At 46.5% G+C, this 23,284-nt stretch overlaps 1 protein-coding gene across 6 annotated transcripts in view; it reads right to left on the bottom strand.

The window, feature by feature from the left end:
- The window catches only part of RBCK1 (RANBP2-type and C3HC4-type zinc finger containing 1), a 49,380-nt gene that overhangs the window by 22,384 nt on the left and 3,712 nt on the right, over window positions 1-23,284 (bottom strand). For 3 of the 6 annotated variants that reach the window (XM_058174630.1, XM_058174633.1, XM_058174628.1), the window contains exons 2-8: window positions 13,812-14,009; window positions 12,514-12,620; window positions 11,206-11,254; window positions 9,546-9,690; window positions 6,408-6,501; window positions 5,306-5,504; window positions 3,124-3,275 (exon numbers count right to left, since the gene is read on the bottom strand). In XM_058174630.1, coding sequence (XP_058030613.1) covers window positions 3,124-3,275; window positions 5,306-5,504; window positions 6,408-6,501; window positions 9,546-9,690; window positions 11,206-11,227 — 612 coding nt within the window. In that variant the 5' untranslated portion in view covers window positions 11,228-11,254; window positions 12,514-12,620; window positions 13,812-14,009. Of the gene's footprint in view, window positions 1-3,123; window positions 3,276-5,305; window positions 5,505-6,407; window positions 6,502-9,545; window positions 9,691-11,205; window positions 11,255-12,513; window positions 12,621-13,811; window positions 14,010-16,086; window positions 16,273-23,284 lie in introns of all 6 variants that reach the window. The other 3 variants (XM_058174629.1, XM_058174631.1, XM_058174632.1) reach the window with 3 other exon arrangements.

The following is a 23,284-nucleotide window of genomic DNA, read 5'->3' on the forward strand; positions in this document are numbered from 1 at the left end:
ATCGCTCAGCTTCGGGATGGTTTGGACCAAGATTGCGTGATACGGGTGAGACGGCTGAGGGTGGTCTTGGTGACATTTTATGGGATTAGTTTGACCCTGTCGCCCCCGAGGACATGGACAGGTTGTTGGGGAGGCTGAATGCCACCACATGTTTACTGGACCCGTGCCCCTCCTGGTTGGTGCTGGCCACGCAGGAGGTGACACGAGGCTGGCTCCAGGCGATTACGAGCGCTTCTTTGGTGGAGGGTGTCTTCCGCCGCCTTGAAAGAGGCGGTGGTGAGGCCCTCCTCAAGAAGCCTTCCTGACCCGCTGTTTTAGGTAATTATCGTCTGTCTCCAACCCGCTCGCGGCGAAGGTTGTTGAGAGTATGGTGGCATATCAGTTTCCTTGCACCTGGATGAAACTGTCTATCTAGACCTGCTCCAGTCCGGTTTCCGCCCGGTTACAGCACGGAGACGGCTTTGGTCGCGTTGGTGGATGATCTCTGGAGGGCCAGGGATAGGGGTTGTTCCTCTGCCCTGGTCCTATTAGACCTCTCAGCGGCTTTCGATACCATCGACCATGGTATCCTGCTGCGCGGTTGGAGGGATTGGGAGTGGAGGCACCGCTTATCGGTGGTTCTCCTCCTATCTCTCCGACCGGTCGCAGTCGGTGCTGACAGGGGGCAGAGGTCGGCCCAGGCGCCTCACTTGTGGGGTGCCGCAGGATCGATCCTCTCGCCTTCTGTTCAACATCTACATGAAGCCGCTGGGTGAGATCATCAGTGGTTCGTGTGAGGTACCAGCTGTACGCGGATGACACCCAGCTGTACTTTTCCACACCGGACCACCCCAACGAAGCTATCAAGTGCTGTCCCGGTGTCTGGAGGCCGACGGGTCTGGATGGGGAGAAACAGGCTCAAGCTCAATCCTCCAAGACAGAGTGGCTGTGGATGCCGCATCCCGCACAGTCAGCTAAATCCGCGGCTGACCATCGGTGGCGAGTCATTGGCCCCGATGGAGAGGGTGCGCAACTTAGCGCCCTCCTGGATGAACGGCTGTCTCTAGAAGATCATTTGACGGCCGCCTCCAGGAGAGCGTTCTACCAGGTTCGCCTGGTGCGCCAGTTGCGCCTTTCTGGACCGGGAGGCCCTATGCACGGTCACCACGCCTTGTGACGCCTCGCCTGGATTACTGCAACGCCTCACATGGGGCTTCCTTGAAGGGCATCCGAGGCTGCAGTTAGTCCAGAATGCGGCTGCGCTGGTGATAGATGGAGCCCTCGTGGCTCCTGATAACACCCATCCTGCGCAGGCTGCACTGGCTACCTGTGGTTTCCGGTGCGCTTCAAGGTTTTGGTGACCACCTTTAAAGCGCCCATGGCATAGGGCCGGGTTATCTACGGGACCGCCTACTGCACCAGATACCTCTCACCGACCCGTGCGCTCTCACAGAGAGGGACTCCTCAGGGTGCCGTCAGCTAGGCAGTGTCGTTTGGCGGCCAGGAAGGGCCTTCTGTGGGGCTCCCACCTTCTGGAACGAACTCCCCCCAGGACTCCGTCAACTTCCTGACCTTCGAACCTTCCGTCGCGAGCTCAAGACACATTTATTCATCTGTGCAGGACTGGCTTAGATTTTAAATTTAGAGGGGTTTTAAATTGATTTTAATATTTATATTTTATATTTATATTTCTATTTTTAATAATTCGGGCGCTAGAATAAGTTTTTTAAGGATTATTTTAATTTGTATATTGATGTTTTATATGCCTGTGAACCGCCCTGAGTCCTTTGGGAGATAGGGCGGTATATAAATTCGAATAATAAATAAATAAATAAAATAAATAAACTGAGAATAGAATAGAATAGAATAGAATAGAATAGAATAGAATAGAATAGAATAGAATAGAATAGAATAGAATAGAATAGAATAGAATAGAATATTGGAATGAAGAATCAAATAGAATAGGAATAGGAAAGGAAAGGAAAGGAAAGGAAAGGAAAGGAATGGAATGGAATGGAATGGAATAGAATAGAATAGAATAGAATAGAATAGAATAGAATAGAATAGAATATAGAATAGAATTTTTTATTGGCCAAGTGTGATTGGACACACAAGGAATTTATCTTGGTGCATATGCTCTCAGTGTACATAAAAGAAAAGATACATTTCATCAAGAATCATAAGGTACAACACTTAATGATAGTCACAGGGTACAAATAAGCAATCAGGAAACAAAATCAATATAAATCGTAAGGATTGGTGTCTGGGAACCTCAGAGTTAGTTTTGCTTCGACATTACCATGCAGGGTATTCAATAAACAGTAAGATTTTCGGAAGCGGGAGGAATCTGTGGAGTTTTATTTGGATTCTCAAAGCTGGATGTTGACAGGCCATCTACGTTAAGATCGAACAGCGGAGGAGGGCTATGACCTCACCTCTCTCCTATTTACAACAAAAGTCCTTTCAGCGTTTCCAAGAAGGCTGCTCACCAGTGGTGAAATCCGAATTTGCTACCGGTTCGCTGTGTGCGCATGTGCAGTGCGCACCAAAAGGAGGCTTGGGAAGATAAGCAGGGGGCGGTATCAGCTGTGGTGCGCGATTTAGCTGCTTCGCTAGAAAGCAGGATTTCCTGCTTTCTAGCAAAGCTAAACCCCGCTGAACAGCTGATCGTCGGATCGTAGCTTTTTTTAACTACCAGTTCGCCTGAATCGGTAGCTTTTTAAACTGCTGGTTCTACCAAACTGGTAGCTTTTTTTTTTTACTACCGGTTTGCCCAAACCGGATCGAACCAGTAGCATTTCGCCCCTTCTCCACACCCATTTGCAATACTCAGGTGACCCTGAGGACACAGATAAACCTCCAAGCGGCCTCAACGGCTCTCCAAAAATATGCAAATGACCAGCCGTCCTGCAAGGAGTATCAATCCTTCCACCCTCCAACCATTCAGTCAGAGCTGAAGAAGCTTCTTGGATGAGAAGCGAAATGTCTTCAAAGGAAAAACAAGAAAGTCCAGTTGCCTCTTGAAAAAAAACACCTTTGGGAGAACCGGGACCTGATTGACGGAGAATCTCCTTTGATATTATTTGGCTCTTGCGTAGGTCTCTCATCTTCTTAATCTCAGCCACTTTCTTGCACGTCTCCTACCTTTGGGGGCTCCACGGGGAGAGTCACCCCACAGCCGCTGCCCTCCTCGTTCACCTCCAACATCAGCGATGGCTCCGTTGGCGTCGAGAAGCCTGAAGAGGCCGAGTCGCCAGTTCCCCGAGGCACCAGGACTCCTTCTTTAATGCCTAACTCTGAGGACAACACACAAGGGGGGCGGGAAGGAAATACGTCACTGTCAGGGTGTTTACAGCATGACTGCTAGTTTGAGACCACCCAGGAGCAAAATACAGGACACAGAGATTTTTGTCATTACAAACAGTGGTTTATATACAAGACTTCTATATACAGACACACACGTGGCAGCCACATACCCGGCAAGCAATCAATCTTCACCTCTACACGGAAAACTATAACGCAGATAGAACACAACGAGGAGAGAGAGATGCCCTTGTTGTGGGCCGCCAGCAGCCTGAGGAGCTGGCAATGGAGTCAGACAGCGATGAGGCTGAGGAAGAACACGGGACACTCCTGGAGGCTGGGGAAGGCCCAGATGAGGGCTCTGCGTCGGAGGCAGAGGTGGGGCCAGGGCCATCGGGGAGAGCCTCCAGAGGCTGATAGTAGTGAGGCGGAGGAACAGGAGGAGCCTGTTCCTAATGCACACATGAGAAGAGCTGCCAGAAGGCAAGAGCAGCTCAGGCAAGGAGGATGACTTGGGAATAGGGCCAAGAGATGATTGGCCCCTCCCGTAAGGCTTAAAAGACCAGCAACGGCGTTTGGGCTCTTTGCCGGAAAACAACATTGATAGCTTTATCTTGTTGCATTTGTTTGGTATCAATGTCTTCTGAACTTTTGCCAAGAAAGGCCTTTGGCAGTTTGCCTAATTGGACCAAGGTTAGTGATAGGATTGAGGAATTGTGTTGGGAGGAATTTGCTTTATTTTAGTTGGACTACGCTGGGAATGAGTTAATTCCCAGCTGTTTTAATAAAGTTTGTTTGTTTTTACACTGCCTGAGTTTCCTACTACCTACCTGGGCCTGGGTCACAACAGGCCTCTCATGGCCTCCCTTACATAGACAGCTTCTTAAAGGGGCAATAACCCGGCTGACTCATTCTCATTTCATTATCTCGGTTTACAGCCTTACAGCAGCTGGTCAGCTATTAAATCATCATTACCTTAACAGTCACTATGTGGGTTTACAGTTTTAAAATGTCACGGTGCTTCATAGTTTGAAAGAGTACAGACAGAGGTGGTCCTCGACTTACAACCGTTCATTTAGTGACCGTTCAAAGTTACAACAGCACTGAAAAAAAATGACTTACGATCGTTTCTCACACATACGACCGTTCCAACATCCCCACGGAAACGTGATCAACAGCCAGATGTTTGACAACTGACTCATGTTTATCCCAGAAGTCATGTGATCCCCTTTTGCGACCTGCAGTCCTCAACCTATGACAATTGAACCCTAAATTTCTGTCGCTAAGCGAGACAGTTGTTAAAAAGTGAATTTTGCCCCATTTTACAGCATCTGAATTTTTAATCACACAACCATGGGGCTGCTGCAACGGTCGTAAATGTGAAACATAGTCCTAATAGTACCTAATAGTACCGTTGTAACTTTGAACGGCCATTAAATGAATGCTTGTAAGTCGAGGACATCTTGTACTTCCGGTTTTTGGCAAAAAATTTCCCAGAGTAAACCATTGGTTCACTTAATGACCGCAGCATTCACTTAACAACCGTGAGGATTCACTTAATGACCTCTCGAAAAGAAGATAAAAAATATGACTGTCACAAGTTACGGTCATCAATGAGTACGACCTGTAGTTACAGGCATTCCTCAACTTACATCAGTTCATTTAGTGACCGTTAAAAGTTACAACGGCACTTATGACCATTTTTCCTACTTATGACGGTTGCAGCATCCGGGGGGGGGTGTCACATGATCCCCTTTTGCGACCTTCTGACAAGCAAAGTCAATGGGGGAAGCCAGATTCACTTAACGACCGGGTTCCTAACTTAATAACTGCAATCATTCACTTAACGAACGTGGCATGAAAAGTCGTAAAACTGGGACAAAACTCACTGAACAAACGTCTCTCTTAGCCACATCCATTCTGGGCTCCATTGCGGTCATACGTCGAGGACTACCTGTGTAGATGGTCCTTCAATGCCCCCCCCCTCCGGTGCCCCTTCTGGTGTCACTTCGGCCCAGCTCACCTTCCAGCTGCCTGCGTTCGTGGTCCAACTCTGCCGTTTCTTTGTTCAGCTTCTTGGCCTTGGCGGACATCAAGTAGAGATAGGCCTGGTCACCGTCCCTCTGGATACCTTGATAATGGAGGGTTTCGTGGTCCTGGGGCAGCCTCCGTCCCACCACCCACTTCTGGATGCTGGGTGGGAAGCCATAATGGAGATGCACCTGTTCAGGAGACAAAAGGCAGCTGTAGGGAACCTTCTAGAATAGAATAGAATGAGCTGGAAGGGATCTTGGAGGACTTCTAGTCCAGACCCCTGCTTGTTGTGGCTCCGGTCCCCCCCCCCTGCCGGAGAGTGACTCAGAGAGTGAGGGGGAAAGGGCCGTCAGGGCTCCCTTCTGCAGGGCCGGCTTCCCTGGCTCAGCTCCAGGAGCCAGAGGCAGGCCAGGTGGAGGAGGTGACGAGGCCTCTGTCTCCTGTATCTTCCCCCGCCCAGGCAACGCTTCCAGACCCAGCTGTGGACAATCAGTCCTGGTTAGATCCCAGGTTTTGTAGACAAAAGAGGCGGGAACAACAAAAAAGGGGGTGGGGCAGGCCTAGAGAGTGCTGAGTCACGGAGCCACACCCCACAGGGTATAAAAGCAGGAGGGGCTGCTCTAGTACTTTGTGACGGACAAAACAAACTGACTGGTGGAAACTTGAGCTGAACTATCTGACTGAGCATTTGGCCTGAATTGCTGTTTGCTCCTGACTTCCTGGTTGCTCCGGTAACGAGCTCTGCGACACCGGCATCAAGGAGATAAGAAAACCTTGGCAGACGAAGGCTGGTTTGCTGCCAGAGCTGATAGTTGTCGTGGACTACATTGCTGGCTAATTGAGTCAGTTCGCTTGCCCCCCGGACTGAGGTGAGGGGACAGAACACTGCTTAAGTGGAGAACCTGCATCATTTCAGATAAGTGACTGTCTAGACTTTTCTTAAAAGCCTCCATTGATGGAGCGCTCACGATTTCTGGAGGCCAGCTGTTCCACCGGTTAATTGTCCACACTGTTAGGAAGCTTCTCCTAAATTCCAGGTTCCTCCAAGATCACCCAACTTTTGCTCCAAATCTGCCACTGACAGTTCGTACCATGTCTTTGAGGGAAGCCATAGTCATGGAAGGCTGGACCTTCAGAAAGATGGGTGTGGTCACCATCTGGGCATCTTCCACGCCCACCCAGAGTCTAGAAGAAAGGAGAGGCATCATCAAGATCACGTGAAGTGTTAGTGCCACTTTATAATGCCTTGGTAAGGCCACACTTGGAATATTGCATCCAGTTTTGGTCGCCACGATGTAAAAAAGATGTTGAGACTCTAGAAAGAGTGCAGAGAAGAGCAACAAAGAGGATTAGGGGACTGGAGACTAAAACATGGTATCCTGCTGCACCGGTTGGAGGGATTGGGAGTGGGAGGCATCGTTTATCGGTGGTTCTCCTCCTATCTCTCTGACCGGTCGCAGACGGTATTGACGGGAGGGCAGAGGTCGACCTCGAGACACCTCACTTCTGGGGTGCCACAGGGGTCGATTCTCTCGCCTACCTTGTTCAACATCTATATGAAGCCGCTGGGCGAGGTCATCAGTGGTTTCGGGGTGAGTTATCATCTGTACGCTGATGATACTCAGCTGTACTTTTCCACACCCGGCCACCCCCACGGAGCTGTCAAGTGCTGTCCCGGTGCCTGGAGGCCGTACGGGTCTGGATGGGGAGAAACAGGCTCAAGCTCAATCCCTCCAAGACAGAGTGGCTGTGGATGCCGGCATCCCGGTACAGTCAGCTGCAGCCACGACTGACTGTTGGGGGCGAGTCACTGGCCCCAATGGAAAGGGTGCGTAACTTGGGCGTTCTCCTGGATGGACGGCTGTCTTTTGAAGACCACTTGACGGCCGTCTCCAGGAGAGCTTTTTACCAGGTTCGCCTGGTTCGCCAGTTGCGCCCCTTCCTAGACCGGGATGCCTTATGCACGGTCACTCATGCACTCGTGACGTCTCGTCTGGATTACTGCAGTGCTCTCTACATGGGGCTTCCCTTGAGGAGCACCCGGAGGCTCCAGTTAGTCCAGAATGCGGCTGCGCGGGTGATAGAGGGAGCCCCTCGTGGCTCCCATGTGACACCACTCCTGCGCAGACTGCACTGGCTACCTGTGGCCTTCCGGGTGCGCCTCAAGGTTTTGGTAACCATCTTCAAAGCGCTCCATGGCTTAGGGCCGGGCTACTTACGGGACCGTCTGCTACCACCGACTGCCTCCCACTGACCCGTACGCTCTCACAGGGAAGGACTCCTTGGTGTGCCGTCCGCCAGGCCGTGCCGACTGGCGACACCCAGGGGAAGGGCCTTCTCTGTGGGGGCTCCCACCCTCTGGAATGAACTTCCCCTGGGACTCCGTCAACTTCCCGACCTTCGAACCTTTCGCCGCGAGCTTAAGACACATCTATTTATTTGCGCAGGACTGGGCTAGGATTTTAATGTAATTTAGTTTTTAATGGGGTTTTATTATTTTAATTATAAATTTTAATTCGGCCTTATTCAATACGTTTTTTAATTAGTGTTTTATTTTGTATTTATATTTATATATTTGTGTTTTTAATAGGCTGTAAACCGCCCTGAGTCCCTTGGGAGATAGGGCAGTATAAAAATGTGATTAAATAAATAAATAAATAAATAAATAAATAAATAAACATATGAAGAACGGTTGCAGGAACTGGGTATGTCTAGTTTAAGGAAAAGAAGGACTAGGGGAGACAGGATAGTAGCGTTCCAATATCTCAGGGGTTGCCACAAAGAAGAGGGAGTCAAACTATTCTCCAAAGCACCTGAAGGCAGGACAAGAAGCAATGGATGGAAACTAATCAAGGAAAGAAGCAACTTAGAACTAAGGAGAAATTTCCTGACAGTTAGAACAATTAATAAGTGGAACGACTTGCCTGCAGAAGTTGTGAATGCTCCAACACTGGAAATTTTTAAGAAGATGTTGGATAACCATCTGACTGAGATGGTGTAGGGTTTCCTGCCTGGGCAGGGGGTTGGACTAGAAGGCCTCCAAGGTCCCTTCCAACTCTGTTGTTATATTATATATCATGAGAAGATCCTTCACCAAGCCTGACTCCAAAACTCATCCCTTCTTCTCCATGGTTCTCTTCACCTCTGACTTGCTCACACTACCAAGATCAGAGGTCAACATCTCAATGTTCTTCTGAGTCCACTCCTGAATGTTCTTCCTCCACCTTCTCCACCCAAAGTGCAAAGTTTCTGAGAGGTAGCCTTCCAGAACCTAGCACCCTCCAAACACAACAATTATCATCCAGAAGGATTTTGGTCATGGTAATCTGGACCTCTGATAGTTGAAGTCCAGAAGATATTTGAGAACACTAATCCAGAAAATAAGGACCTCACTACGCCAGGTGATCTAAGGTGAAGTCTTCTTTAAGTCAAACTTGGCTCCTCATGGACCCATCTCATATACAGGTAGTCCTCGACTTATGACCACAACTGAGCCCCAAACGTCCGCTGCTAAGCAAGACAGTTGTTCAGTGAGTTTTTAACCCCATTTTGCCACAGTTGACAAGTGACTCACTGCAGTTGTTACCCTGTTTCCTCCAAAATAAGACATCCCCTGATAATAAGCCCAATCGGGCTTTTGAGCGCATGGCAATAAGGCCAAGCGCTTATTTCAGGGTTCAAAAAAAAATTAAAAACAGGGTCTTATTTTCGGGGAAAGACGGTAGGTTAGTAACACGGTCGTTAAAGTGAATTTGGCTCCCTAAAGCTGATTTTGCTGGTCAGAAAGTCGCAAAAGGGGATCGCGTAACCCCCAGGACACCTCCACCGTCGTAAGTATGAGTCAGTTGCCAAGCGTCGGAATTTTGATCACGTGACCCGCTGCCCTACGGCAACGGTCGTACGTGTGAAAAAATGGTCACTTTTTCGAATGGTCACTAAAAGAAAGGTTGGAAGTCGAGGGCCACCTGCCTAGAATAAAGCAACGTTTCTGGAATCCTTACCAAGTTTCTCGGCCCGGCCTACCTAGAAGGGCTGGCAGTAACGAAGTAAAATTTCTCTTTCTCGCTTCAACATGATTGGACGCCCAGTGTCAAGGGTGTCACAGGGGTTTAGAAGCCCCAGACAGAATTCCCCGATTCTCAGGATTTTGGAATGTTTACAGGGCCCTCGAGGAGAATCCAGCTGTCCAGGATTCGCATTCAGGACCACGTCACCTCCTCTGGCATCACCTAATATCGTGCTCCGGATAGGCGTCTGGTTCCAGCTGCACCTTGACGGGGACCCGGCGCTCGGCCAGCCAGATGGCGCAGCGCTGGGCGATGTCTTCCTCCCCGTCTCGGATCGCCTCCGCCAGCCTCAGGGCTTGCTGCTCAGCTGAGGAGAGGAGAGGAGACAATTCGGCTATGGAACTCCTTGCCACATGATACCGCTCTGCCCCCTGGGAGCCATTTCTGTGGGCAGATGCCAATCTCAGCATCTGAAGCTCCGTTAAGGTAAGGGAGAAATCCAGGCTGGCTTAGGAAGGTCACCACGCAAATGCCAACCCTTCGGTCTGTTTCTTCATGCCCATCCTGTGGTTGGGAAGGGAAAGGCAGTTTGATGGGGTGCCCAGGGGACTGTGAGTTCTAGACTTCCCTTTGGCATGAAACCTGATGGGGTGACTTTGGATCAAAATCACCAGGAGACGGGGAGTTCTAGTCTCAGGGAGGGAGGAAGGAAGGAAGGAAGGAAGGAAGGAAGGAAAAAAAGAGAGGGAGGGAGGGAGGGAGGAAAGAAAGAAGGAAGGAAGGAAGGAAGGAAGGAAGGAAGGAAGGAAGGAAGGAGGGAGAGAGAAGGAGAGGGAAAGAGAGGGAGAGAAAGAAAAGGAGGGAGAGAGAGAGAAGGAAGGAGAGTGAGAGAAGAAGAAAGAAAGAAAGAGAGAGGAGAGGAGAGAAAGAAGGAAGGAGGAAGGAGGAGAGAGAGAGGAGAGGAGAGAAAGAAAGGGAGAGAGGGAGGAAGCAAGGGAGGGAGAGAGGAGAGAATGAACAAACGAACCAATGAATGAATGAGGCAAGCAGGAGGGCGGGAAGGAAGGAAGGAAGGAGAGACAGAGAGAAAAGAGAGAGAGGAGAGAGAAAGGAAGAAGGAAGGAAGGAAGAGAGAGAGAGAGAGAGGAAGAAGGAAGGAAGGAAGGAAGGAAGGAAGGAAGGAAGGAAGGAAGGAAGGAAGGAAGGAGGAGGAAGGAAGGAAGGAAGGAAGGAAGGAGAGAGAGAGAGAGAAAGAAAGGAAGGAAGGAAGGAAGGAAGGAAGGAAGGGAGGGAGGGAGGGACGGAAGGAAGAGAGAATGAGCAAACAAATGAATGAATGAGGCAGACAGGAGGGCGGGAAGGAAGGAAGGAAGGTTAATGTTGAGGAAGAAAGGTTAATTTGGGAGGAAGGGAAGGAAGTTTCATGTTGAGGAAGGGTAATATGGAAGGAAGGAAGGAAGGAAGAAAGGAAGGAAGGAAGGAAGGAAGGAAGGAAGGTGTTTCCAATACTTTATGGACCTGTCCAGGTAATGACTAGGAGTTAAGACTAAAGGCTCAAAGGAGAAAAAAAAAGTCTATTTAGGTGTTTTTAAAGGATGGGCTTTATTGCCCAGTGGGAAGAAAGACCCTAAGCCCGAGACCTTATTTCTAGCCCTGATGATGTTACCTAGTTTGGTTAATGAAACGTCTGCAAGGAAACCACCCACCGAGCTCAGAGCGCATTAGGGACCCCTCACGTCAACCCGGAGCTACAAATCTTCTCCTTTATTAGACCTCATTTCTACTCTGGGTCAGAAAGCCCCCCCTCCCCGGCCATTTCCCCTTCCTTTGCAGGCCCCTCCCCCACCTGTTGGATGCCCTCCCCGTTCCCCTGCAAACCCACCTTTCCTTATTGCCTCCTCCATCGGCCACACGGTCAGCCACACGAACTCCTGACCCAAAGAGAAGAAGGAGCCGTGAGGATGGGCAGGACGGACCCGACCCCAAGCCCAAGCCCATCCTCACGAACGACACGCCTTTCCAGAACAATTTCAGCACCAGGCGCTCCGACACTGGAGGCTTTTAAGAAAGGCTTGGACGGCCAAGGGTCTGGAACGGCATCGGATTCCTCCAGACCGCCAAAATCCCCTCCAAATCTTGGCAACTTCCGAGTCCCACAATTCTCCAAGACCAAAGCTGGCGGCTGAATTCTGGGAGTTGGTCCACCTATCCTAAAGTCGCCTAGGTTGGGAAATCCTGTCCTGTCCTGTCCTGTCCTACTCTACCTTACCCTACCATACCCTATCCAACCCTACCGTACTCTACCCTACCTATCTTACCTTACCTTACCCTATCCTACCCAACCCTACCCTACCCAACCATACCCAACACTACCCAATCCTACCCAATCCTACCCTACCCTAACGTACCCTACCCTACCCTATCCAACCCTACCGTACCCTACCCTACCTATCTTACCCTACCTTACCCTACCTTACCCTACCCTACCCAACCCTACCCTACCCAACGCTACCCAATCCTACCCAATCCTACCCTACCCTAACGTACCCTACCCTACTCTAATTTACCCTACCCTATCCAACCCTACCGTACCCTACCCTACCTATCTTACCCTACCTTACCCTACCCTACCCAACCCTACCCTACCCAACCATACCCAACGCTACCCAATCCTACCCTACCCTAACGTACTCTACCCTACTCTAATTTACCCTACCCTATCCAACCCTACCGTACCCTACCTATCTTACCCTACCCTACCCAATCCTACCCTAATTTACCCTACCCTATCCAACCCTACTATACCTTACCTACTATCTTACCCTAACTTTTTTTTTTAATTCGCATTTATATCCCGCCCTTCTCCGAAGACTCAGGGTGGCTTACACTACGTTAGCAACTTATCCTATCTTACCCTACCTTTCCCTACCGTATCCTACCATACCGAACTTTACCAACCCTACCCTACTCTCCTTACCCTACCCTAACTTATCCTACCCTACCCTGCCTTTCCCTACCCAACACAACCATACTCTACCAACCCTATCCTACCTTGCCTACCCCACCTTACCCTATCCTATCCTACCCTACCTTACCTTACCATACCGTACTCTGCAATTTAGGCCCAAGGACAACTTTTCTGCTCGGGGAAGGAACCCAAATGGAAGCACCTTCAAGAAAACAGCCTCACCTGCTCTGTGGGTCTCTACTTCCCCAACTGACCCAAAGCGTCTTCCGACATTGAAGGAGAATCTCTTCCCTCCAACAATATCAATCCAGGTTTCCGAGCTCTGTGTTCTGACAGAGAAGAAAATCCATCATGACTTTGTTCCTGGACATCTTTCAGGTACTCAACTTATGATCGTAAGGGTGCCCAGAATTACAGTCGTAAGTCATAAGTCAAGGACCGTAAGCCAGTCGTTAAGTGGGTCTCCATGCGACCAACCCAATTTTACATGTGTGTGCCTGTCATTAAGCAAACACCGTGGTCATTAAATGAACCTATGGTCCACAATGGGCGTTTGTGGCCGGAAACTGACCATCAATGCCAGATTCTATCGCAGACGTCCTAAATCAGGGGTGTCCAAACTTGGTCCCTTTAAGACTTGTGGACTTCAACTCCCAGAGAAATTGGAACCAAATGCTGGTTTACGGCAAAAAAAGTTGTAAATTGTGATCATGTGACCTTGGGACATTGCAAAAAGCATATAAATATGGGCCAGCTGCCATGCGCCCAAATGGGACAGTGGGGAGAACTGTCAGAACTTCGAATCCGGGTCGTAAGTAGCTTTTTTGGGGTCTGTCGTACCTCCGAACGGTCATAACTGATCAGATATAAATCAATGACTACCTGTATTATATTCTCATTTATTTAGAGAATAAATAATTTAGTTTCTTGGCTGAAGTTTAAACAGGCCAGGTTCCTTTCTGGTGTCTTCAGGGGTCTTAGAGCAGCGGTGGGCACCTATGGCCTCTTTATGACCCGTGGACTTCAACTCCCAGAATTCCTGAGCCAGTCGTGTTATGGCTGGATCAGGAATTCTGGGAGTTGAAGTCCACAGGTCTTAAAAGGGCTACAGCCGCCCACTTCAACTTTAAGAGGGTCTATAACAGGTAGTCCTCGACTTACGACCGCAATTGAGCCTAAAATTTCCACTACTGAGCAGTTAAGAGAGTTTTGCCCCATTTTATGACCTTCCTTGCTATGGTCGTTAAGCGAATCTCTGCCATTGTGAAGCTGGTTGTTCTTAAGCAGGGTTGTTAAGTGAATTTACAGGTCATATGGTCGCAAAAGGGGATCACATGACCCCAGGACATGCAACCATCATAAGTACATGCCAGTTGCCAAGCCTCCTCTGATCACATGACTAAAGGGAGGCTGCCACGGTCATAAGTGTGAAAAACAGGTCAGAAATCACTTTTTTCAGAACTTTGAATGGCCACTCAATGAACAGTTCTAAGTTCAGGGCTACCTGCTCATTTCCTCACCTGTCTCGGATGCTCCGAATCGTTCTTAAAAGACGGTGTCCGGACTTGAACCCAGGACCTGAGGCCGAAAAACCCCGAGCAAGCACAGCTTTCACTTCCTCCAACTTATGACTCCGACTTCCGTTCTTTTAGTCAAAAACGGCATTTTTGGCAACTGGGGCCCAGCCGTGACTCATCTTCAGTTGCAAGGCTTCCAATCTATAGAAAGAAGAACGCCATTGAGAAATTGGACCTCTTTGACCCCGATACAAGACAGTCCTCGACTTACAACAGTTCGTTTAGCGACCGCCCGAAGTTACAACCGTTCTGTGAAAGTGACTTACGACCGTTTACAACCAATGGAGCACCCCTCAAGACACGACATGAGCTCCAAATTTCTGTGGCTGCGCCGTTTCGGTTGTTAAGTGAGCACGGCCCCATTTTGCGACCTTTCTTGCTGCGGTTGTTAAGCGAACCCCAGCATTTGTTAAATTGTTAATACGGTCGTTAAGTGAATCCCGCTTCCTTATTGACTTCTCTCGTCAGAACGCCGCAAAAAGGGGATCGTGCAATCTCGGGACACTGTGACCGTCACAAATACGAGTCAATTTCCAAGCCTCTGAATTTTGATCACGTGACCCTGGGGATGCAAACAACGGTCGTAAGCGTGAAAAATGGTCATAAGTCATTTTTTTCATTGCCGTTGTAAATTCGAACGGTCACTAAACATACAGGGGTAGCCAAAATTGTGGAAGTCTTTTGGAAAAAGTGTATTTTCTAAAACCAGCTAATAACACCACTTTTTTGGGGAGCAGTACCATAAAATTATATATTGATGGAAAGATAATTTAATCAAGAATGTGATTCAATAACTTTTAGGAAGGATTTGCTATTAGAGTAGCAGTTGCAGTATAAGGAAGAAAAGTGAAACACGTAGAAAAAAACAAGATATACAAAAATGATCCCCATGTCAGTTAATCCTTTGCTGGGTAACTTTTCGCATGAATGACGTCCTTACAAGGTCTTCCCATGGAGTGAACCAAGTCTTTGAGTTCTGCAGCTGTTTGTTGTGACTCGTCCTCCTCAACTGGGCCCCTCCCGTCTCCTCCCGGGCCTGTTATCAGACTCCAAGTCTGATAATGAAGATGAATGGCCTGTCATGACTGCAGCCCCCGGCCCTGGCCCCATCCCCGGAGACGATTCAAGGAGTGAAAGGAGAAGCCCCATAAACCTCATTCATACAGCGTGTGTTCCTTTGGCTCAGCCTTCAGAGCAGGAAGCCAGCCAGGTGCTGGAATCACTCGGCCCTACTCCCTCTGACCCCTCCCTTTCCCAGAAGCTGACAGCAGATCCAGCTGAAGACAATTCAGATTGGGAGGACCCTCCCTTCCGGAGATCTGAGAGGCGACGCCAGCAGAAGGAAGGGTGGGGCAGGCCTGGATAAATGCTGAGTCATGGAGCCACACCCCACAGCCTATATAAAGGACCTGCTTTTGGCATTCCAACCTTGAGTCAAGCAAAGTCTCATCTAGTTTGCTGAAGTCACAACTTGGATTCCTGCCTGCCCTGAGAAACCTGGAAGGAATTTGGAAAAGCCGCAGAGGCTTCGTTGCCACGCTTGATACGGACTTCCTAGACCCGGTCATCGGAGGGGGAGGGGGACACGACATCGTTCTAATGTGAAACCAAGATTGAATGATGGCTTCTATTAACTGGGGTTTATTGCTGGGTCGCTTCTGACTAACCAGTTTCTTCGGCTCCATAGATTTTCAATTGGGTTATTAGGTCTGGGCTATTCCCAGGCCATTCTAGCAGCGGAATAGGATTATCTTGAAACGCCAAAGAAAAAAGTGGTGTTATTAGCCATCAAACCTCAAAAATACACTTTCCCCAAAAGGTTTCCATAATTTTGGCCACGACTGTAAGTCAAGGAGTGCCAGTATTTCCAGGGCCTGAAAATTTGTTTGGAAAGGTCCAGGGCACCACAACCCAAGTGTGTTTCACACGGTTGAACACAATCCCGCCAACTGATTCTTATGCACGGTCACTCACGCCCTCGTGACGTCTCGTCTGGATTACTGCAATGCTCTCTACATGGGGCTCCCCTTGAGGGGCATCCGGAGGCTTCAGCTAGTTCAGAATGCGGCTGCGCGGGTGATAGAGGGAGCCCCTCGTGGCTCCCGTGTGACACCTATCCTGCGCAGACTGCACTGGCTACCTGTGGCCTTCCGGGTGCGCTTCAAGGTTTTGGTAACCATCTTTAAAGCACTCCATGGCATAGGGCCGGGATACTTACGGGACCGCCTGCTGCTACCGGATACCTCTCACCGACCCGTGCGCTCTCACAGAGAGGGACTCCTCAGGGTGCCGTCAGCTAGGCAGTGCCAGGGGAAGGGCCTTCTCTGTGGGGGCTCCCACCCTCTGGAACGAACTACCCCCAGGACTTAGTCAACTTCCGGACCTCCGAACCTTCCGTCGCGAGCTTAAAACACATTTATTCAGGACTGGATTAGATTTTAAATTTATACTGGTTTTAATGGGTTTTATTATTTATATTTCTTTTTAATAATTCGGCCATGTAGAATAAGTTTTTTAACTGTTATTTTAGTCTGTATTTATATGTACTTTTTTACTTGCCTGTGAACCGCCCTGAGTCCCTAGGGAGATAGGGCGGTATATAAATGTGATAAAATAAATAAAAATAGTTAGGGATGAAGGCAAAGAAAATTAATTAAAATTGCTACCATGGAGAAATGGACACTGGCGATCATCTATTAATGATTTAATTTTTTAATTTAATATTTAATTGATATTAGTATTATATTTAATATTTAACTAATATTAATATTAAATTAAATACTTAATATTTCAATATTTTAATTAATAAAATATTTAATATATTTTTCTTATTTTTTTGAAAGCCGTCTTTACAGCTAGTCCTTGACTTACAACACTTCATTTAGTGACCGTTCAAAGTTACAACGGCTCTGTAAAAGTGACTTATGACCGTCTTTCACACTTACGACCGTCGCAGCATTCCCCCAGGGACACGTGATCAACTTTCAACCAGGTTGGCAACTGGTTCACAGTTACGACGGTCGCATGTCCCGCGGGGGGGGTCACGCGATGCCCTTTTGCAACCTTCTGGCCAACAAAATCAGTGGGGGAATCCTGATTCACTTAACAACCGGGTTACTAATTGGACAAATGAAATGATTCACTTAACAACGGTGGCAAGAAAAGTCGTAAAATGGGGCAAACCCACTCAACATATGTTTCACTTAGCAACCTAGATTTTGGCCTCGTAACTCGAGGACTACCTGTAGTTTCTGAAAGGCCCTATAAATTCTCTAACTAAATAAAAATAAATGAAATCAACGACAAACTGAAGTTTCCGAGCCAACAGCTGTTCACGGCAGAGTTTAATTTCCAGCTAAAACTGAAAAAACACAAACCTCTGGATGCAAATGTAGAATTAACACTCAGTAAGAGTTTGCGCTGTTTCACTTTGGGCAAAAATGGAGGCCTTTCCCTTTTCCATCAGTTTCATTTTTCAGGATCCAACTTTTTTTAAAAAACAAAACAAAACCATCCTCCGAGCAAACGGTCAGCCCAGACTTTTTTTGCACCGCTTGCAAATACTTAGAATCAAGAATCCAACAGTTGTACCAGGAAACGTAACAACGGAAGAAAACCACACCCGGATTACGGAACTGAGAAAAAAACCAAGAAGTTTTGTTTCATAAACGTGAAGGAGATTTACACAGTTAGAAAGACACGATGAAAAAAAGCAAAGAAGGAAACAAAAAGACCACAACACAGATCCCGGACTGCCATTTGTCAGAATGGCAGGGGCCTCTGGTGGCTCAGACTGCTAAGACAGTCTGTTATTAACAGCAGCTGCTTGCAATTACTGTAGGTTCAAGCCCCACCAGGCCCAAGGTTGACTCAGCCTTCCATCCTTTATAAGGTAGGTAAAATGAGGACCCAGATTGTAAGGCTTACAGACTTGTAAGTGGATCACAAGCTTCCTAACAAACAGGAAGCAGCAGGTGAAGCTAAGCAAGATCACATCAAATACCTGTACAATTAGTACAGGGGCCCCCCAAGGCTGTGTGCTCTCCCCACTTCTCTTCTCTGTATACCAATGACTGCATCTCCAATGATCCATTTGTTAAGCTACTGAAGTTCGCAGATGACACAACAGTGATTGGTCTCATTCGAGACAATGATGAATCCGCATATAGACGAGAGGTCGAATGACTAGCCTTGTGGTGCAACCAAAACAATCTGGAACTGAACACACTCAAAACTGTAGAAATGGTGGTAGACTTTAGGAGAAACCCTTCCATACTTCCACCTCTCACAATATTAGACAACACAGTATCAACAGTAGAAACCTTCAAATTTCTAGGTTCTATCATATTGCAAGATCTAAAATGGACAGCTAACATCAAAAACATCATTAAAAAAGGACAGCAAAGAATGTTCTTTCTGCGCCAACTCAGTAAGCTCAAACTGCCCAAGGAGCTGCTGATTCAGTTCTACAGAGGAATTATTGAGTCTGTCATTTGCACCTCTATAACTGTCTGGTTCGGTTCTGCAACCCAACAAGAAAAACACAGACTTCAGAGGATAATTAGAACTGCAGAAAAAATAATGGGTACCAACCTGCCTTCCATTGAGGACCTGTATACTGCACGAATCAAGAAGAGGGCCATGAAAATATTTACAGATCCCTCGCATCCTGGACATAAACTGTTTCAACTCCTACCCTCAAAACGACGCTATAGAGCACTGCACACCAGAACAACTAGACACAAGAACAGTTTTTCCCCAAGGCCATCACTCTGCTAAACAAATAATTCCCTCAACACTGTCAGACTATTTACTGAATCTGCACTACTATTAATCTTCATAGTTCCCATCACCAATCTCTTTCCACTTATGACTGTATGACTATAACTTGTTGCTGGCAATCCTTATGATTTATATTGATATATTGACCATCAATTGTGTTGTAAATGTTGTACCTTGATGAACGTATCTTTTCTTTTATGTACACTGAGAGCATATGCACCAAGACAAATTCCTTGTGTGTCCAATCACACTTGGCCAATAAAAATTCTATTCTATTCTATTCTATTCTATTCTATTCTATTCTATTCTATTCTATTCTATTCTATTCTATTGTTGGGGGCAATAAAGTTGACTTTGTATATAATATACAAATAGGATGAAGACTATTGGGAGTTGAGGTCCTCCGGGCTTAAAGTTGTCAAGGTTGGAGACCCCTGGTGTTCCGTCTCCTTCCCCACTTCAGACCCATGAGCTGGCCTTCAGCCAGTGGATTCACGGCTCTTATCAGTCCTGGCAGAGAAATCGCAGCTGCCTGCCAAAGTTCAAACCAAACGACTCACGTAGCAAGACTTTCAGCTCTTTTTGAAACGGTTCAGCTAAACTTTTGCTTCCCGTGGAGTGAGAGCAGTCCCAAAGCTCCTTATACATCCTTTTGATGACGCCGCCTCTCTAATCTTCTGAAGCGCGGGTCAAGCCAAGCTTGATTATTATTATTATCAGCTGGGTCTGAAGGCGTAGCCTGGGGAAGGGAGGAATAAGGGGATGACGGCCTCATTACGTCCTCCGACTGGTCTGATTCTGGCTCCCGGAGCCGAGCCAAATGAATCGGTGCTCCCAAGGTAAGCCTTACCGAACCTTCTCCCTCGGAGTCACTTTCGGGCATGGGGCCAAGTTTGGGGGCTGGAGTCACAACACCTGGACTAGATAACCTATTCTATTCCAATCTGGTCCAGTCCAGTCCAGTCTAGTCAGTAATCTATTCTGTTCTATTCTGCTTTCTTTTATAATCGATTCCAGCGGTTCTCAACCTGTGGTCCACAGACCCCTGAGGTATCATCACGGGGGTGAGGGGGCTGCAAAGACTTGGGGAAAAATGTTATGATTTAAATTTTGAGATAAGTCTTGGGGGTCCGTGGCCACGAAAGTTATTTAAAGAGGGTCAGCGGTGAAGAAAATAAAATTGAGAACCACTGATCTATAATTTATTTTATGTTGGGTTCTGCTGTTTTCTATTCTATCCTAGTCTATATTCTGTTCCATTCTATTGTCTATTCTGTTCTTATTCTATTCTATTCTACTATTCCTATTCCTATTCCTATTCTATTCTATTATCCCTTATTCTCCTCCTCTTCTCTGCTAGTCTATTCTATTGTTCTATTCTATTATTTCTTACTCCATTCTATTCTATTATTTCTTATTCCATTCCATTCCATTCCATTCCATTCCATTCTATTCTATCCAGCCGTGTGCAGCAGCTGCCAAAAAAGCCAACACAGTTCTGGGCTGCATAAACAGAGGGATAGAATCAAGATCATGTGAAGTGTTAATACCACTTTATAATGACTTGGTAGGGCCACACTTGGAATATTGCATTCAGTTTTGGTTGCCACGATGTAAAAAAGATGCTGAGACTCTAGAAAGAGTGCAGGGAAGAGCAACAAAGATGATTAGGGGACTGGAGACTAAAACATATGAAGAACGGTTGCAGGAACTTGGTATGCCTAGTTTAATGAAAAGAAGGACCAGGGGAGACATGACAGCAGTCTTCCAATATCTCAGGGGCTGCCCCAAAGAAGAGGGAGTCAAACTATTCTCCAAAGCACCAGAAGGCAGGACAAGAAGCAACGGGTGAAAACTAATCAAGGAGAGAAGCAACCTAGAACTAAGGAGAAATTTCCTGACAGTTAGAACAATCAATAAGTGGAACAACTTGCCTGCAGAAGTCGTAAATGCTCCAACACTGGAAATTTTCAAGAAAATGTTGGATAGCCATTTGTCTGAAATGGTGTAGGGTTTCCTGCCTGGGCAGGGGGTTGGACTAGAAGGCCTCCAAGATCCCTTCCAACTCTGATGCTATGCTATGCTATGCTATGCTATGCTATGCTATGTTATGTTATATGTTATTCCATTCCATTCCATTCTATTCTATTCGTCAACCCTGACGCTGACCTAGCCGAAGCCATCTGGGAGCTTCAGTGCTGCCACACTGGAGCTGAGGGAGTGGGAGGTGGGTTTAGAGATAGCTGGGCTTGGATAGTCAAAACAAAATACTTTCTCTTGGGAACCAAGGGCATTCTCACACCTGGCCAGAAGGAGGAGGACCTACAGATGCTGCCTTGACTGGGCCATGTGACTGATTATTTGGAATTGGGGCCAAAATTTTTACTTTTAATTAGGTGAAAGCCGAGGGGCCCTTCAGAGCCAGTTTTACCAGATATGTACCAATTTGATATTTCCAATAAAGCTATTCTACTTGTCTTGGAGGTTTGCTTGGTATGGATGTATTAGTTTGGAACCCTGACATTATTTCTATTCTAATTCTAATTCTAATTCTAATTCTAATTCTAATTCTAATTCTAATCTAGTCCAGTCCAGTCCCTAGTCTATTCTATATTCCATTCTATTCTATTATGTTTTGTTTTGTTCTGTTTCTATTCCATTCCATATTGTATACATTCCATATTCCATATTCTATTTTCTGTTCCATTCCATTCTATTGGCTATTCTATTCCTTTCTATTCTGTTCATTTATTTATATCCCACCTTTATTATTTTTACAAACGACCTAAAATGGCAAACATATCCAACACAAGCCCCTCCTCCTATTTTCCCCACAACAACCACCACAAATTATACTTGGCAGATGTAACCTCAGCATTCCTTAATAATCTTTGCCATTAGTTTAGGACTACAATCCCCATCGTTCCAACTAGAACAACTATTTGGGGTTGTAGGGCCCAAATTGTAAGGGAGACTAATTGCTAGGTGAAAACATGTGTTCTGAGTTTTGGCAGAAATCAAAAGAGACAGGTGTTACACAAACTTTAAAAGTCTACAATAGTAGCCAAAATTGTGGAAACCTTTTGGGAAAAGTGTATTTTTGAGGTTTGATGGCTAATAACACCACTTTTTTTTTGGAGTTTCAAGATAATCCTATTCCACTGCTGGAATGGCCTGGGAATAGCCCAGACCTAATAACCCAATTGAAAATCTATGGAGCCGACTAAAGAAAAGAGGAAGCGACCCAGCAATAAAACCCAATTAATAGAAGCCATCATTCAATCTTGGTTTCACATTACAACAGCTGCAGAACTAAAGGACTTGGTTCACTCCATGGGAAGACCTTCTAAGGCCGTAATTCATGCTAAAGGTCACCCAACTAAGGATTAACTGACATGGTGATAATTTTTGTATATTTTTTCTATGGTGATCATTTTGGTCTATCTCATTTTTTCTTCGTGTTTCACTTTTCTTCTTTATACTGTAACTGCTGTTCTAATAGCAAATCCTCCATAAAAGTTATTGTATTACATTCTTGATTAAATTATCTTTCCATTGATATATAATTTTACAGTACTACTGCAAAAAAAAAAAGTGGTACTATTAGCTAGTTTTAGAAAATACACTTTTCCCAAAAGGTTTCCACAATGTTGGCCTATTGTACTACTACTGTATATTATGATAGGGATATCCAAGGTCACAACTAAATGCCTCCCTGTATTATTTCTCAAACTTGACAGTTTTAAGATATGTAGACTTTTAAGATATGTAGACAACCCAAAAGGTGAGGGTTTTTTTTTTTCATTTTTGGGTTTTATTGTTGTTGTGAGCCACCATGAAATGTGTTTTTAGATTAGCAGTAAATAAAAGAATGACGCAATCAATTAGAGAGAAACAGAAACAGAGGAAGGGAAGGAGGAAGGAAGAAAGGAAGGAAGGAAGGAAGGAAGGAAGGAAGGAAGGAAGAAAGAAAGAAAGAAAGAAGAAAGAAAGAAAAAAGAAAGAAAGAAAGAAAGAAAGAAAGAAAGAAAGAAAGAAAGAAAGAAAGAAAGAAAGAAAGAAAGAAGGAACGAACCATGGCCCAAACAGGCTGAGTTATTCTCCAGACAACCCAAAAGGTGTGGTTTGTTTTTTTTCATTTTTGGGTTTTATTGTTGTTGTGAGCCACCATGAAATGTGTTTTTAGATTAGCAGTGAATAAAAGAATGACTCAATCAATTAGAGAGAAACAGAAACAGAAACAGAGGGAGGGAGGGAGGGAGGGGAGGAAGAGAGAGAGAGAGAGAGAGAGAAGGAAGGAAGGAAGGAAGGAAGGAAGGAAGGAAGGAAGGAAGGAAGGAAGGAAGGAAAGGAGGAAAGAAAGGAAGGAAGGAAGGAAGGAAGGAAGGAAGGAAGGAAGGAAGGAAGGAAGGAAGGAAGGAAGGAAGGAAGGGGAGAGGATTGAAATTCTCCAAAGCACCTTAAGGCCAGACAAGGAACAATGGATGGAAACTGATCAAGGAGAGATTCAACCTAGAATTTAGGAGAAATTTCCTGACAATGAGGACAATTAGCCAGCGGAACAGGTTGCCTCTAGAAGTTGTGGGTGCTCCAATCACTGCAGTTTTTTAAAAAGAGACTGGACAGCCACTTGT

The sequence above is a fragment of the Ahaetulla prasina genome, chromosome 3, assembly GCF_028640845.1.
Source record: "Ahaetulla prasina isolate Xishuangbanna chromosome 3, ASM2864084v1, whole genome shotgun sequence".
Lineage (NCBI taxonomy): Eukaryota > Metazoa > Chordata > Lepidosauria > Squamata > Colubridae > Ahaetulla > Ahaetulla prasina.